Source organism: Euprymna scolopes, chromosome 24 (assembly GCF_053919585.1).
Source record: "Euprymna scolopes isolate OS-2025 chromosome 24, ASM5391958v1, whole genome shotgun sequence".
NCBI classification, from domain to species: Eukaryota; Metazoa; Mollusca; class Cephalopoda; order Sepiida; family Sepiolidae; genus Euprymna; species Euprymna scolopes.
The window spans coordinates 66,718,545-66,735,893 of NC_136505.1; the positions used below are offsets into that span (position 1 = coordinate 66,718,545).

The window sequence follows — 17,349 nt, forward strand, 5'->3', positions numbered from 1 at the left end:
CTTTCCTCTTTTACACCTTTTTTCCCTTTTTTTTTAACATTTGTTCGCGGTTTTGCTTTGTTTTGGGTTTTCAAATTTTTAATAACATCGTGTTTTTTTTTATATATGTATTAAAACAGGGCCCCTCCTACATACACACCTCCAAACACCCGGGCAACGCCGGGTACCCCCGCTAGTATATATATAATTCGTTCAATTAGAATACACGTAAGCGTCTGTTCCCACAAAATTGAACAGTAAAAACATCCCGAACAAATCAATTTCAAGTAGGAAGGGAATTGATAAAAGCAAATGCATTTCCATTTTTTGTTTTTCAACTTCTTACATTTATATATTTGTTCTTTTCGTTTTCTCTTTTAAACTTTTTTTTTACTTCGCCGATTCAGTCGTCATGAATGTTCGTGAGAACACTGTCGAAGGACAGATTATAAAACGGTAATTTTATTCGCAGATATATTGCTCCAGCAATCACCAACACCTGCCGTAACTTACCGAACGATAGGCGGAATCCTCGATTTTTACATTTTTCTCGGACCCACACCGGAAGATGTTGTTAAAGAATATACACAGGTAAATAACATCCACATATCTCTTTTAATATTAAACTTACTATGTCTGTGTGTCTGTCTGCCTCCATTTATTCAAAGTTCATATATCTTCTAAGACGCAAGGTCGCAGGAAGGTTGAAGGTTCAATTCCCAGTGTGGGCGACCGAGAAATGCAATTTCGAATTACTTAGGACCTATATCAAGTCATTTCTAATTGAATTTAATGTTGCCCCCGTTAAGTAAATAAAGGGTTTTATTCGAAATTCCGTCCAAATTCCCGAATTCGACAAGATACACCTGAAGAAGGCCGGAGGTTACATCGACCGAAACGTTGTGAAAATACTACTCAAGATGAGAACAATAATCCGATTAATCCAAATAATAATAAGATCTCATAAAAAATAGGGATGTACAGTATTCGCACGAAATCTTACATTTCGACTTTGGTTCCAAAAACTCGACCATCTCTTCTCTCGAATTCGTTCTCTTTAACGTAGCTAATCAATTCATATGCAAATAAATGCATTTCAAACCACACGCCACTATGATCCTTCAAAATATACTCAGATCGGCATTTACGTCTGCAGGGCGTTTTACACAGATGAACACAGCTGGCTCACTCTACACGATCAGACATACTCGGCTAGACTAAATTAGCTCTTCGTACACAGCTAGACACAACTAGTCTTCCGTACATGGCTAGACATATGTAGCCATCCACATTTTTCTTGACTTTGAAACATTAAATGTCCGACTCAAATCGCAATTATCTTCTCCATAACATGCTGACTCCAATTTTCAAAAATTCGGTTCGAATCGCAATTTAACTTTCTCATTTTATGAAGACGACAATTTTCCAAAATTCGACTCTCGAATATTTACTTAAAATTCTCCATAGCACGATGACAATTTTCACAAAGTTCGACTTTCGAATACATATTTAAAATTCTCCATAGTACGACAACAATTTTCACAAAGTCTGACTCTCAAATACGTTTTTAAAATATTACATAGCAAAAGGAGATTTTCACAAAGTCTGATTCTTGAGTGCAGATTTAAAACTATCCATAACATGACACCAATTTCCACAACGTCCGACTTTTGAATGGTCATTTAAAATTCTCCATAACACGACACTTTTCAAAAAGCCAGGCTGTCTAATTTTCGTATATTATTCTATCAGAATCCTTTGAGATGAGTAATTTGTATATTTATTTGTTTTTATAATTGTTGTTTTACCACATTTCAGCCTACTAAACCTCTGGGCTTCTCCAGGTAGTTTACTGCGACGGGAGAACCATCTGAAGAAGGTCAGAGGAATAGTTGGCCGAAACGTGATGAAACAAAACAACTATGATGATAACAGTTTGCAAATAAATAAATTAAATACATTTCTAATTCTTATTTAAAATTCTTAGGACAAATTTCAAAATCGAACTTTTGAATGCGTATTCAAAATTCTCTCGTCTCGATCGCATTAACTTTACTGTTCTTCATTCTGAAAATAGCATTCAATTTAATAATATCGTAAAAAAAAAGAATTGACAACATTCGCACGACGTTTTATACCCCGACGTTCTCTTTGCTGACAAAACGACCATCTCTTCTCCGAGCTCCGTCCTCTTTAACGCAGCTGGTTCATCCATATGCAAATAAATGCATTTCAAACCACGTTACTCATTTATTTGCATTCCTATGATGACGAAATTAGGCACAAGATCAGATTTCAACGTGGAGAAATGCATAAAAGGTTAGCGTTTATCATTTATCACAAGACTAGTAACATTATTTCTGTTAGAGAGTACAGAAAAAAGGTAAATAAATTAAAATCAGTAAAGCAAAATATAGCGACTGACATTCCTGACTTAAAATGACTATTTACAATAGTAAATATTTAATACGTACAAAATTTTATAAATAAAACAGTAGATATACAGTCCTGGTCAAAATCATAAGACAACTTAAGAAAGTAAGCGTTTACGCATATTATCGAATTTTTAATCAAACAAATGGTTGAAACCATTGCCAAAAGGGAAAATACGATGGAAAAAAAATGAAATCTGCTTCATTCGAAATCTTAACCCTGATCTAATAATTATTTTTTATGATTTTGTCCAGGACTGTATGTGTCTGTCTGTGTAAATATTTAACGGATGAACTCTTAAACTGCTGGTCACATAACACTGAAAGTAACACGAAATAGCAATAATACAACAAGGAGGGTTTATAACGAGTAAAATATTTGTTCGAATGAATAAATGATTCGCATAAACATATATCGGTAAGTTGAAATACAAACTTCATTTCAACTTGCCGACATATTTTATTGCTTTTTACGCATGAAAAAATCCAATTCTTTTTCAAGTCGGTTAATATTAAAGCTTTCTTACCATATATCGATAGCCACATACGTTTGAGACGCGGCTGGAGCGTTTTGGTTTCAAGTCTAGCTAATAACATCCAAATCATTTTTTTTAAATGTGAAGTCACCACCATGTATTATTATTATTACAATATAATATTGAATAGAGAATTGGCTCTATAATAAGAAATACGAAATGTTCACGAATTAATATATATATATATATATATATATATATATATATATATATATATATATATATATATATATATATATATATATATATAAGCTCATTTTACGACCCAGCAAGGCTGGGAGGCTCCCGCTAGTACATAAATAGGAAGCTTTGTACGCCGGCCGATTTATGACGCTTAGATTTGAAATAACATATAAACTAAACTGGCAAGTGTGAAATATTAAATTTATCGAGTTATCATGCTTAAGTTTGAAACTAAATTTCCATTAATGTCACGTTAAAGTTTGAAACATTTTTTTTTTGTTTCATCAACATTTAAAAAATAAACGTCTCTCGTTACGACAGTCGATGTAGCAATCTGCCATGAATAAAGTATATAGCACTTTCCTCTGTCTGTTTGTCTGTTTGTCTGTTACATTTTAAATTACATTTTAGTCGGTTAGAAACACTTCAATTTAAATAGTATTTTCACTTTCTCGTCATAATAAAATCTGAAATTATATTTTCTTCAGTTTAAATGGCATTTGCATCTGTCAGTGGAGGTTATATTTGAAATTATATTTTCTTCGTAAATCGCGCTTAACTTTAAATGTAATTCTAATCTGGTTATCACAGTTCTGTTTGAAATTGCATTTTCTTCATCCAGTTATGCTTAAATGTAAATATCATTTTAATCTGTCCGTCAAGTTACATTTGAAATCACATTTTTCTCGGTCAATCACGTTTAAATTTAAATAACATTTACATCTGTCTGTTACAGTTACATTTGAAATTACGTTTTCGTCAGTAGGTCACACATCAGTCAGTCATACTTAAGCTTAAATTTAAATAAGTTTAAATAGAAGTTTGATGTCACGGTTAAATTTGAAATTAATTTCATCAGTGAGTGATACTTAAGTTTAAAGTTAAATAGGTTTAAATAGAAGTTTGATGTCACGGTTAAATTTGAAATTTATTTCATCAGTCAGTCATACTTAAGTTTAAATTTAAATAAGTTTAAATAGAAGTTTGATGTCACGGTTAAATTTGAAATATATTTCATCAGTCAGTCATACTTAAGTTTAAATTTAAATAAGTTTAAATAGAAGTTTGATGTCACGGTTAAATTTGAAATTTATTTCATCAGTCAGTCATACTTAAGTTTAAATTTAAATAAGTTTAAATAGAAGTTTGATGTCACGGTTAAATTTGAAATATATTTCATCAGTCAGTCATACTTAAGTTTAAATTTAAATAAGTTTACATAGAAGTTTGATGTTACGGTTAAATTTGAAATTACAATTTGTTAGTCAGTCATGATAAGTCTTCATAGCATTTTAATCTGTACGTCACGGTTATATTTACATTTCTTTATCGTTTGTCACGTTTAAGTTTGGAATAGGATTTAGAATGCATCCACAAATCTCAAAAAGAGGCTCGGTCGATGGATGGATCATTGTATCGATTTGTTACGTGTTGAATTCACTTAAACTATCATAATCACCGATCTGCATGGTTTAAACCTTCTTTTTTAGATGTGTACAAATATTTTCAAACGAAGCTCTGAAGATCCGTCTCTCTCTCTCTCTCTCTCTCTCTCTCTCTCTCTATATATATATATATATATATATATATATATATATATACTATTAATGCTTTACTTGGAAAGAGCATTTTCGTCGGTCTGTCACAAGTAACATTAAAAGCGCTCTTATATTGAACTGTCAGACTTAGGTCGAAATAGTATTTGAAATGGCACGTTTTAGTTTGAAAGTACATCATATTCGTCGGGCTGTCACTTTTAAGTCTGTACTAGCAATTTTGGATGCGTCCATATATCTAAATATGACGTTTTGTCGGTATGTTGACTGGTGACGCTTAAGTTTTTAATAGAACTGCGTTAAACGCGCAGATTAAATAAAACTGCGTAAAACGGGCTGATGAAATAAATACATTTTAATAAAAACCTGTTTCTGATTTTAGAATCTTCTACATTATATTTCTCTGTTTGTTTGTCTGTTTGTCAATTCCACTTTTTCTCGGAAACTACTAGGCCGATCTGGTTGCAATTTTGTACGGACCTCTGTCGAATCGCAATTTAACTTTCTCATTTCATGAAGACGACAATTTTCCAAAATTCGACTCTCGAATATTTACTTAAAATTCTCCATAGCACGATGACAATTTTCACAAAGTTCGACTTTCAAATACATATTTAAAATTCTCCATAGCACGACAACAATATACATCGATACAGCAGACTAAGTATTACGGTATCCGTTTGAGGCAAAGTAAAGGATAAATAAGAATTCGTCACCACAATATGACGTTTACTCGAAAAGTTTTCTCGGAAACTACTTGGCCGATTTGGCCGAAATTTTGTATGGACCTGTGTTATGATAAGATATACGCGACTGGTGTGTAAAGAATATAATTGCCTAGTATGATGATTGTTAAACCTATTGCAAAACATCAACAGAAACTTTTGCGCGGTCTTCAAAATTCAACACTTGTTTTTGTTGCTTAGACGAACACAGCAAATTCTCGTTTAAAATATTCAAATTTATAAAACAACGACGACGACAACAACAACAAGAAAAACATGAAATTATCAACAAATTTCTACAGGAATCAAGTTTCAATATTAAACAACGACTTTTTGATTTAGTTTGAAAATCGATTTTATTATGTGCGCTTTGTCGATTGTTTCGGATCACGTTTCACCCTGGGGGAAACAAAGACATTTAATTAGCGTCGTGTTCGCCGTTCCATGCTTTCATAAAGTTTATGAAAACACTGTGAAGAAGGCACTCCGAGAGCACATTCATACTCCGATGACTTTTAAACAAGTGCTATGCGGTATAGATTTTATAATACATATATTAATACAATTTAAGAGGCAAGCTCTCGTGTATTTCTCGCCTCTGCGTAACTTACATATCATTATTGTATTTACTATACATCACTTATTTATTGAAATAAAAACTGCAACCACATAACGAAATTAAATCTGCCAAGATCATTTCTGTTTATTCTGCAGCGTTTTAATCTTTTGTTAAAAGTTAAAAAAAGAATGCATTATTTTTTGATCGATAGAAAATTGAGAGTAATGTAGAACTATTTCACTTGTTGAATAAGTTTTGACAAAAGATATCGCAATAATTTTATTTATTTTTCAAAATTATATTTAAAATGGTATAAAAACCAACTGGTATAGTTTAAAAAGCATTAAAAACAAAAAACAAAAATAAAAATAAAAAGATCCTCAAGTAACGTGATGTAGAAACGGCTAATTCTATTTTCTAACATAATAATATTCATTGTCTGATAGTAGCTAAGTGGTTAACGGCACAAGCTGGAAACCTGAGTGTGCTAAAGTTTAGATCCTGTTCGTTCCACAGAAATACTTTCATTATACCGACACTTGACCTTGTGTCTAAGGTCAAGAAAATAGTCATAGCCATCATGTGTTAATTTATAAAAATCTACTTTATCCGATACATTAAAAATATTCCATCGAGACGTATGAAATAGAACATATTCTATTATGACGTACGAAATAAAAATCTTTTATAACGTATGAAATAAAAATATTGTATTATGACGCATGAAACAAAAAAGAATCATAACGTTTGCAATAGAAAATATTTTATCATAACGTATTAAATCGAAAGTGTTAAATCATGATGTATGAAATAGAAACTATTAAATCATGGTTCTGGATATGACCTTAAACTATATCCAGTGGTGAGGCCCCAGCTTGCGGGCTTTGGGGAGTGTGAAACCACCCTTTAATTGCCATTGCTCCCAGGTTCACTCTGACCCGGAGTGATAGTACCTGTTAGGGTCCCAACTATGGGTTGAATAGAAACCGACTTGAAAACAATAAATATATTCTATTAATTTTTTTTCTTCAAAATCTTTGGATTCGGCATTAAATAACCTGAAAAAGGGTTGATATGCCGTAAACCAAAAACAACCAACCAACCAACCAACCAACCAATCAACCAACCAACCAACCAATCAACGAATTAAATCATTTTATTATGAAATAGAAAGTATTCTATAATGACGTATGAAATAGGAAATATTATTTTAGGACGTATGAAATAAAAAATGTTCTAATATGACGTATCAAATAGAAATATTTTATTATCACGTATTAAATAAAAAATATTCTATCATAACATATGAAATAGAAAATGATCCATCATGATGTATGAAATAGAAAATATTATTTATGACGTACTGTACGCGTTGTTGTGGCTCAGTTTGTTAAAATGAAACATTCCTCAAGAAAAATGTCATGTTGTATTGTTTATTTACTTTTAATATTTTCTGCAATTTTTTTTTCCTACAAAAAGATTCCTTTTTTACCATAAATTGTTAGGGGAAAGTTTTTTTTCTGGAAAACTTGCACTTTTTTAAAAAAAGAAAATTGGCAGTAAATATTTCTTTTTGCAAACGGAATTTTTATTATAAAAAGAAAAGATGAATGCTTTATATGAACACTGTAAATAGTTAGGTAAAAGTAGAGAAAATTTTTTTTTCAAGAGAATGTACAAATTATTTTTTTGTCAACAGATGTTAAGAAAATAAACAGAAAAATACTCCCATCATTAATTAATTAATTATGGAAAAAATAAAATGTTGATTTAGTGTTTCAACATTTAAACAACGCTCGGCTGAATCCGGTGATTGCCGGTTGAACCCTAACCATTAATTTCGTCTCGTGTTCAATTTTTGAAGTGGTCTATCAGCGATGGCAAACTAACAAATGTAATCAAAATGCAAAAATTCAACAATAAAATGATTTTAATAAGTGCTCAGCTTCTAATGAAAATCCTAGTAAATCAATCCCACTTATTTGTTCATTTGTTGTAAAAATGGAAGGGAAACTTAAATTTCGGTCCGTTTTAATTTTTTTAAAAATTGTACCTCCAACGAATATAATTCAAAGAATAACGGTGCTTCTACACTTTATTGCCGAAATTGGAGACGTTATTTTATTTAACGCACCTTCTGTGTAAATTGTGGTTTGACTATGGCCGAAGCATGCAATAAATAACTCAAAATTTAAACTGTCGAACGATGGCCGTTAAAACAAAACAAAACCAAAAAAAAAAAAAAATAAATAAAAGACAACCCACTTCCCCGTTATAAAAAGAAAAAACAATCATTTAAGTTAATTTGTTGTTGACATATCAAAGTTGCTTTAATTCAAAATAACGTTTCCAATTATTTATTTGTTCAAAAATAAAAAAATAAAAAAAGAAAACTGTTTTATAAAAATCCAATGTTGCTTTCATTACCAAATTGTTTTATTAAAATTATAATGTTTGTACGCAAACTTTTCAATTATTGTTTTTCCAATTATATTTTGATAAAATTTTTATGAAATAAATGTTTAGGTTTTGTTTTGGTTTTGTTTCAAATGGCGCTCGCCCAGTTTAAACCATGATGAATATGTCATGTCATTTTATCATTGAAACGGGTCTCGGAATAGACATCACAAATCTCCCCATGTTAAGAACAGATTTCGGAGTATACACCCTTATCTTGTTAGCATACCCGAAAACCTATAGAAGTGTACATGTATAATGTGGACCATGAGTTTGACGTAATGTAATAATGTACCGAATTGAAAATGGAAAGAAAAGTAAATTTCCGTTCCATTTTTACCACAACCATAAAGCATTCCATTCTATGCAAATGTTACCTAATATAGTTTATTAATGTTCATAATATTTAATTTTAATAAATATTTAGGTTTGACAATAGATTCGCAAACTCCTGTCACACGAAGTAATTTAGGTGACTGAAATAGGAATTGGATTTTCCCGTTATCGCATTACAAAATGTAAACTGTCAAATTTGCACGTAAAGCGATTACAAACAAATCAATCTCGATTAGTCAAAAATCAATTTATGCATGTATGACAAAAGTTAATTTCCCCAACTGAAAAGAAAAACAACTGTTTCTACACGTGAACAAAAATAGTTATGGCGGAAGCATGAAATAAATAAAAAAACGTAGTAACTGGATAACGATTGCAGTTCAAACCGAAAATAAAGAAATGCAAAAACAACTTCCCAGTTTTAAAAAGAAGAAAACAGTCATGTAAGATGATTTCAAAGTTAAAAAAAAAAAAAAAACTAATTTATAAAAATGCAATGTTGCTTTCATTACGGGATTTTTTAATAAATTTTTTTACGTCAATTTCTCACTAAATGTTTGTCCAATTATATTTTGATAAATTATTATACAATAAATGGTTTTGTTTTGTTTCAGTTTTCAAATGGCGCTCGCCCAGTTTTAACCCTGATGAATATGTCATGTGAGAATCTGTTGTTAATAACCCCAAATGTTCTATGGAAAAGTTGTCCGTTCTCATTAATGAAATCGAAATATGTCCAATTAAACGGGTCCCGGAATAGACACCCCAAACCTCCACATGTTAAGAACGGCTTTCTGAATAGACAACCCGTAACCGTGTCAGCATACCCGGAAACCTATAGAAGTACACATGTAGAATGTGAACGATGATTTTGCCGTAAAGTAATAATGTACCGGCATATCATTTTATGCAGAAATTCCTATGCTCCTTTCGCACTAAGTAATTTAGGCGACTGAAATAGGAATTTGAAAATTAAGGCCAAAAGTTAATTACAAAATTAAAAATTGGAAAAAGTGTTTGTACACGCGAGGAAAAAATTTATGAGAAATTTGTTCACGGCCATCTAATTCAGTTAAAATTTGAACTTTAAGAAATCCAATGTAAAAATCCAACTAGAGATAAATAACAGTTGTCTTGGTGTAATTGCAAGATAATTAATAAATTAAAGTCCTAAGATATTGAAGTAAAAATTACAAAAAAGAAAACACCTTGTTTGTGTTAAGAATAGCATCGATAGTGAAATTAATTGTGCTTTGAGTTATATCGTAACGATGTTTACAATCGCAATGAAATCGGAAAAATGGGGAACATGAAAGAAACGAAACGAAAGCATACGAAACGCAGTAAACCGGAACTGAGGTTGTTAGAGATGCATATCGAAATGCAATGTTTACATTTTTAAATGTATTAGTTTTCGATGCGAGTCGGTAAATATTTTAAAACACTCATAAATTGATTTTTGACTAATCGAGATTGATTTCTTTGTAATCGCTTTACGTGTAAATTTGACAGTTTACATTTTGTAATGCGATAACGGGAAAATTAATATTTAGCATCGAACGAAACGAAACTAAAGGAAAAGGAAATGATATATTATATGGTAATGGAAAAGAAAAGAAAAGAAAATGAATCACCAAGAAAAGGCGAGAATCGTTTTTTTCCTAGTGTAATAATGTGTCGAAGTAAATAAGCAATGTATAATTAGGCGTGGTGCGTATCCCGCAAAAGGAAGCATTTCAGCTTTTGTATGCAACTACAAAACCCGAAATCGGTGTGCGTTCGTATTAGTCCCTCGTGAACGCTGAAGCGGCGGTGTAAATGGGGAGCAGGAAAAGGAGGAATTAAATAGAGAGAAAAGATTTTATAACTTTCGTTGATTCTTACATGTTTTGGCAGTGAACTCTCACCAAAAAATATAGGAATGTACGATTATCGAGCAAATGTAGAGGTAATAGGCCTATAGCACATTGTTTATATAGAGAAGAGCTGAAACAAAAATATTCTATGATGAGGTATTAAATTGAAAGTATTCTATTATGACATATGGAATAGAAAATATTTAATGATGTATGAATTGGAAAGTATTTCAGAATTACGTATGAAATAGAAAATATTCTTTTATGACTTATGAAATAGAAAATATTCTATCATAACCTATGTAATAAAACTATTTTATTATGGCGTATTAAATAAAAATATTCTATTATGACGTATTAAATAAAAATATACTATTGTGACCTTCTAAATGACGTATGAAATAGAAAGAGGCAAAAAAAGAAAGAGAGGGTTGTACATTGATTTACAATATCAAAATATAAATGATGTTTTAAAGAGAAATTAAAATGTTAACCAAGTCTTTCATCTTTCTGAATTTAAATTGCAATTTGTTTCTGTGCTTTTTTTTTGCGATATTAATGTGGAAACGTAAAAGATTCGTGTGTTTGGAAAATAATTTAATTGAAATACAATTTTTCTAATTTGTTTTTGATGGCAGATACATGAAAAACCTCTTATAAATTTCATTGTTTTTCAGTTATATTCTCTAGCATAAATGCAAATCACACGTTCTCATTTGAACTCAACCTTTACGCCTACACAACTTGATCCGTATAGCTGGTATACATTTTCTATTATATACAAATCTTTGGTTCGAAATTCATTTTCCTGTTCTTTTTTTTAGACTTATTTGTTCACTTTTTCATGAGTTTCAGATTTTCCTGGACAACTTTTGGATACTTAGTCATAGCGCATGAATGAACTAAATTATATCTTATAGTCAAAGAGGAGCCTGATTTTTCCTGTGCTTCGAATTTCTTTTATTCTCAAAGAATCTGCTTAGTTCTTACTCACAAAAATTATGTTGTTTTACATTGTGGCAAATTACAAGTTTTATTTATTCATTTTTTAAAATCCTTTTGGATGAGGCTTTATAATTTGTATATTTATTCTTTTTTGGACTGTTGTCCTCATCATCATATTGTTGTTTCACTACGTTTCGGTAAACTTATCCTTTGGCCTTTTTTGGGTAATTGCTGAGATTTGCAAGAATATCCCTAGTAATTACTTTAAATTGCATTTTCATTTGTCTGTTACTATGGAAGACACTAATTACGTGGTATACAATTACAAGACTCAGCATTTCTAATCACCTGAAGAAGGCCAGCGGATGAGTTGGCAGAAACGTGGTGAAACAATAACTATGATCATGAGGATTGAATACACAGGCAGATCTAAGATTAAGCTCAAGAGAGTGACTACTGGTGTTTTCAGCAAATAGAAATTTCTTTCTTCGTTACAACACTGTTTTAATCGAACCCTTTTTCGAGATGACACTCTCGCCGTTCTCCCACCTCTTTAAAGTTCGCAGCATCTTTATCTATATACCTATAAACGTGAGAATGTATGTGTGTGTCTGAGGACAACTCTCAACCTATATACTCAATGAATTTGGGATATACAGATTTGAAATTTGGTATATAGGGTATTCAGACATGTGAAAAACTTTTAATCGGTGTTCATCCGAGAATAAAGGCTATTAAGGAGTGAACATTAAAAAATTGGTACGGGGGGGGTCACCGGATTTTTATCTATTTGTCAGCTGTTTCGCGACTGCGAATATGCGAATCGTTCACATGACAGCTTTCCTTTGTTAAAAATAAGCAAGTTTGAAAACACTTTTTAAAGTTTGTGGCAAGCTGGCCTTAGGGTTATCGTACTTGACTGACTGCAGTTAGATTTTAGTTTTGATCTCAGCTCGAGTTTATTTTTAACTTACAAGAAGTGAACTGGTACATCTGCTAGTTATATAATTCTTTTCATTTCTATATGAATGGTCACAATCCATTTATTATTCAAATAAATCACGCATCTTTTTTTTGAGAACATTTGCTTGTTATTTTCGTCCAATCAGGCATTAATCGAGATGTCTATTAATCTTTTAATCTGATATTTGAATCGTCCATTTTTATTATTCTTGACTCCTCCACCCAAATCTGTTGTTACATTTTACTTATATATTCAACACTGTAAAAGTCTGGAGTTCTCTATTAGAGCTGTGCTGGTAAACTGGAATTCTTGATCCAGGCTTAACTTGTAAATGCTTGAGTCATCGATTCAAGCTATGCTAGTAAACTCTGGGGCTCTCGATTCGAGCTTTTCTTGTAAAGGCTGGAGTTCTCGGTTCGAGCTGTGCTGGTTTAGTCTGGAGTTCTCGATTGAGCTTTGCTAGAAGTCTGGATTCGAACTGTGCTGGTTTAGTATAGAGTTCTTGACTCGAGTTTTACTGTAAAGTCTGATGTTCTCGGTTCGAGGTGTCCTTTTTAAATCTGGAGTTCTTGATTCGAGCTGTGCTGGTTTTGTTTGAAGTTCTCGATTCGAGCTTTGCTTGCTAAGGTTTTAGTTCTCTATTCAAGCGGTGCTAGTTAAGTTTTGAGTTCCCAATTCGAGTTGTACTGGTTTAGTCTGAAGTTCTCGATTCGAGCTTTGCTTGTTAAGTCTGCAGTACTCGATTCTAGTCGTGCTGGTTTATTCTGAAGTTCTCGTGGTGAGCTATGCTTGTGAAGTTTGGAGTTCCCGATTGGAGGCCTGGCATATACACGTTTGTAAATGCATATGTTTGTTTCACTTATTCATATTTTAAATTATCAATTTCATTTATTAATTCTATTTTGTCCTGCATGGTAGTGCCATAAAAATACAACGAGTTTATTGCATAAAATACCAACGTTATCTCGGAGTCTTTTGATTTTCATTTTCGTTTCTTAATTTTTTTTTTTTTTAAATAAAGCCATTTAATTTTTACTGAATTATTTTTTTGTTAATACGATTTTGAATGTTAAATTAATTTTTTGTGATATCGTTTAGACATTAAATTATAAATTTAACGTCCTTATAAAAGTATAACTAATTTTATTTAAATAATAAAATAATGCTATTCATTTGTAAATGTACTAGAAAAATAATCGTTCAAGTTTTGCATGCTCCTTTTACAAAGATTTAAATTAATATATAATGGTACTAAATCTTATGTCTAGAATTCTTATTCTAACTTTGATGACAATTCATTATATGATTCATATCCCTCAAAATATATTTTAGAGCTTAAGCTTAAGGGATCTTAAGAATCATCAAATAATAATAATCATCATTGAACGTAACCTCAGCCATTGTAAATATAAAGATGTACAAATATATCTGTACCAAATGATCCTATTCTATCAGCTTCCTGAGAATGCATCGTAAAAATTATTGTAAGAATAAGGAAGAATCGGTATTTGTGACATGTTTTCATGCATATAATAACTGATATTTCAGTCAGTATTTCACAATGATTTTAATCTTCGATCTTAGAATGGAAAAGACGCATGGGTTTGATGACTTCTAATAAAACCCTTGTTAGCAGTTTATAGAAAAGTACAGAAAATTTCATGATTAAATAATATTTTCTTTTATGTTGATTAGCAATCTTAATCATTACATTCGCAATGTCTCTTAGTTTAGAAAATATCTTGGCCTTTAGGCCAAGATCAAAGTGTAGTATCTGTTCTTCAGATGCTGCCATTCCATTTCTTGTTCTCTTTCGGTGGAGGAGAAATCCTTCTCGACTGAGACAATTTTTATTTTTGTACCTTTTCTCCACGTTAAAAAAAACGACCCTGGTGTCTAACTGTGTCCCGTGGGGAGGCATAGTAAATAGGTACATTCACAATGTCTCGACGGATGTACTCCGCGACCTTTGTCGGATTTATCTTCCCGAACTTGCTAATGAAACTTATTAACTGAATTTGCAAACCGAATCTTTATGCAAACCTATGGAACCTGGACGAAATTTCGAAGTGAACACTTTTTTTAATCAATAAGTTGAGTAGATCATTCTTGTTCAGTCACCCATTATTAAGTAAAAGTGTTTAAGTTATTATTAGTTATTATGGTCTGGAATAAGGATCAGACTTTCAACCCCCAAAGGACTATCACTACGAAAAGCAGTTCGAATAATCTAAATAATCCTTTTTTAAAAAGTAACGGAACATTATTAATATTTCGATAATCAATAAGTCCACTCTCATGTCACATATAACTTTACCTCGCTATTGTCACGACGACGATGATGATGATGATCATCATCATAATCATAATCAGTTTAATGTTTTACAAAATTATGTCCAGTAACGTAAGAACATTTATGTCTCATATATTACATAGTCATCGCTTATGGAGGACCAAGTGTCACTCTGGAATAAAAGTTAATGAGATGGACGGTGAAACATCTTAAGGATTTCTAACAACGGCTGAAACTGGGCAGAATTTGATTATTTAAAATAACAGCTCAACAAGAATTATTTAACATTGAATTCGAAAACGACCGTACTGTAGTACGCCAGGAAGCAACCCGATATATGTTGTTCTCGCAAAGGAACTTTTCTCATGAAAATTTCGTTTCGTGTAGAGGTAAAAAAAAGAAAGAAAAGGAAACTTGTTTGCAGTGGTTATAGCTATAAGAGGTTTTCCTGTGAATACTTCACATTGATTGCAGCTTATTCGAACACCATGAAAATAGCGATATAATAAAGAGAGAGTGGCAACATCTCTTCTGTGAGAAAGAGGCTGTAGGAAAAAGCAGAGGAATCCTCCATTTGATTCTTGATTGATTTGGCAGAGGGTTGTTCCTAGAACGGATCCTTGCGGAACGGCGGCGTTGATACTAGTCTGCTGACCAAAGACTACGTTTGTAGAAAGGATTTGATGATTAAGAAGAAATATCCAGATAATCTATAACTATGAAATTTGTTAAGCGAACCTTGGTTTACCATATTCTATCAATAGGTTTTTGATATGTTAAGAGCTATAACTCTAGAAAGGAAACCGCTTTCAATAGGTTAACTGGTTATGTGTTATATTATAGTCAGCACACCAGGTGTTGATCATGCGAGAGAAGATCCATATTTTTGTTAATACGTATATCATTTTTGCTGGGATGGGCTACAACTTTTTGATTAATCACATATTCAAACAACTTACCCATAACGCACAAAAGACTGATTGGTTTGTATTGAAATGCAGAAGACCGATCTCCAGTATTCTTAAATAGAGACTGGAAAATTTTTCCAGTTTAATGGAAAGTATTTTCCTTTTAAACAACGATCGAACAGCTTTGTAAGAATATACCATTTATGGCAACACATCAAAGGCCGTAAATGACCAAGTTCTCTCTGAAGGTGAGCACGTGGTATAATGGGAAAAGAGGTGGCTGGTTACTTTTAATGCTTCTAAAACAAAGCTTCTATCTTCAAATCATCAACGCTCTGATCCTCATCTGGCATCAATTGAAATGAATGGCTCTCGTTTTGGGGAGGCTCTACGTTTTGACAAGCTTCTGGGCTTGACTTTTACTCCTGATCTGAAATGGAACACGTACATCAAATACGTTGTCAAGGTCACAGGAAAACATGCTCTGGTAGATATCTCACTGATGATGCAGTTCTCTATCTATATAAAAGCTAGGTAATCCAAGGATGGAGTACTGTCGCCACATCTGGGCAGGAGCTACTAGAAAGACTTTATCCTGCCATTACAGAGTTCAAAATAGACTTCCCACCCTAGTGAGAGATGCCTTTTTCTCTTCCTTGCAACCTATTTACCACAGAAAAGAAGTTTTTTTTTTATTACATTTTTACCCCAAACAAGGCACATTGCCATTTTGATGTAGGGGGCTACTATTAGGGACACAGGCTACAAGGATACTAGGTGGGGAGTTGGGCAGAAAGATGTCGGTTAACGTTACACTTGAACTTCTGCATGTCAGTACAGTTGGGGAAGCAGGAACCTGGTAGGGAGTTCCAAAGTCTAGCGGTTCTGGGGAAGAAACTACTGGAGTAGAAGGCTCTCTTACATGTAGGGATCTCTACTGCGGAGGAGTGGATAGTACTGCTTGTCGGGTTTGTCGGGGGTATTTACGTAGAGGGAGTACAAGTGCTGCAGCTCGTCGGAACATACACCGTTAAAGTATTTGTAGAACAGGCAGAGGGATGCAACATTGCGTCGATGGAACAGAGGCTGAAGCTTCGATGATAGTTCAGGACCTATTAGGTTGGCGACTCTCTTTTGAACCTTGTCTAGGAGTGAGAGACTAGTAGCAGATGCAACGGCCAAAATATGACAACAATACTCCATACATGGGCGAATGGTGGCCTTATAGAGGTACAGGATACTTTCAGGGGTCAGTAGCTTTCTAGCACGGTAGAGAGAACCTACCTTTTTCGCAGCGGTACTGGCAATGCTCTCAACGTAATTTTTCCAACTCATGTTTTCTGTGAACGTTAGGCCGAGGAGTTTAAAAGATGTGCTTTCAGATAAAGAGTCTTTGGTCATTGCTATTGGTGGTAGAGAAGGTTTCTTGTAGTTATTGAAGGAAATAAGTTTAGTCTTGGCAGCATTGAATGTGACCATCCATTTTTGTCTCCATTCCACTACAGATTGGAGGTCATTCTCTAGTGTTTCTGCCATTTCTTTATGTGTTCATTTGTTTTCCTGTCGTGTCTGTTATAGAGCGTGGTGTCATCAGCATATATACCCATCTCACAGACAATT

At 32.7% G+C, this 17,349-nt stretch overlaps 1 protein-coding gene and 1 pseudogene across 1 annotated transcript in view; both read left to right on the top strand.

The window, feature by feature from the left end:
• LOC145246762 (sucrase-isomaltase, intestinal-like) overlaps positions 1-17,349 on the top strand; it is a 1,547,717-nt gene that overhangs the window by 120,446 nt on the left and 1,409,922 nt on the right. Inside the window, exon 7 of the mRNA XM_080108534.1 lies at positions 452-570. Coding sequence (XP_079964660.1) covers positions 452-570 — 119 coding nt within the window. The remainder of the gene's footprint in view (positions 1-451; positions 571-17,349) is intronic.
• LOC145246960 (U2 spliceosomal RNA) lies at positions 14,266-14,395 on the top strand (annotated as a pseudogene).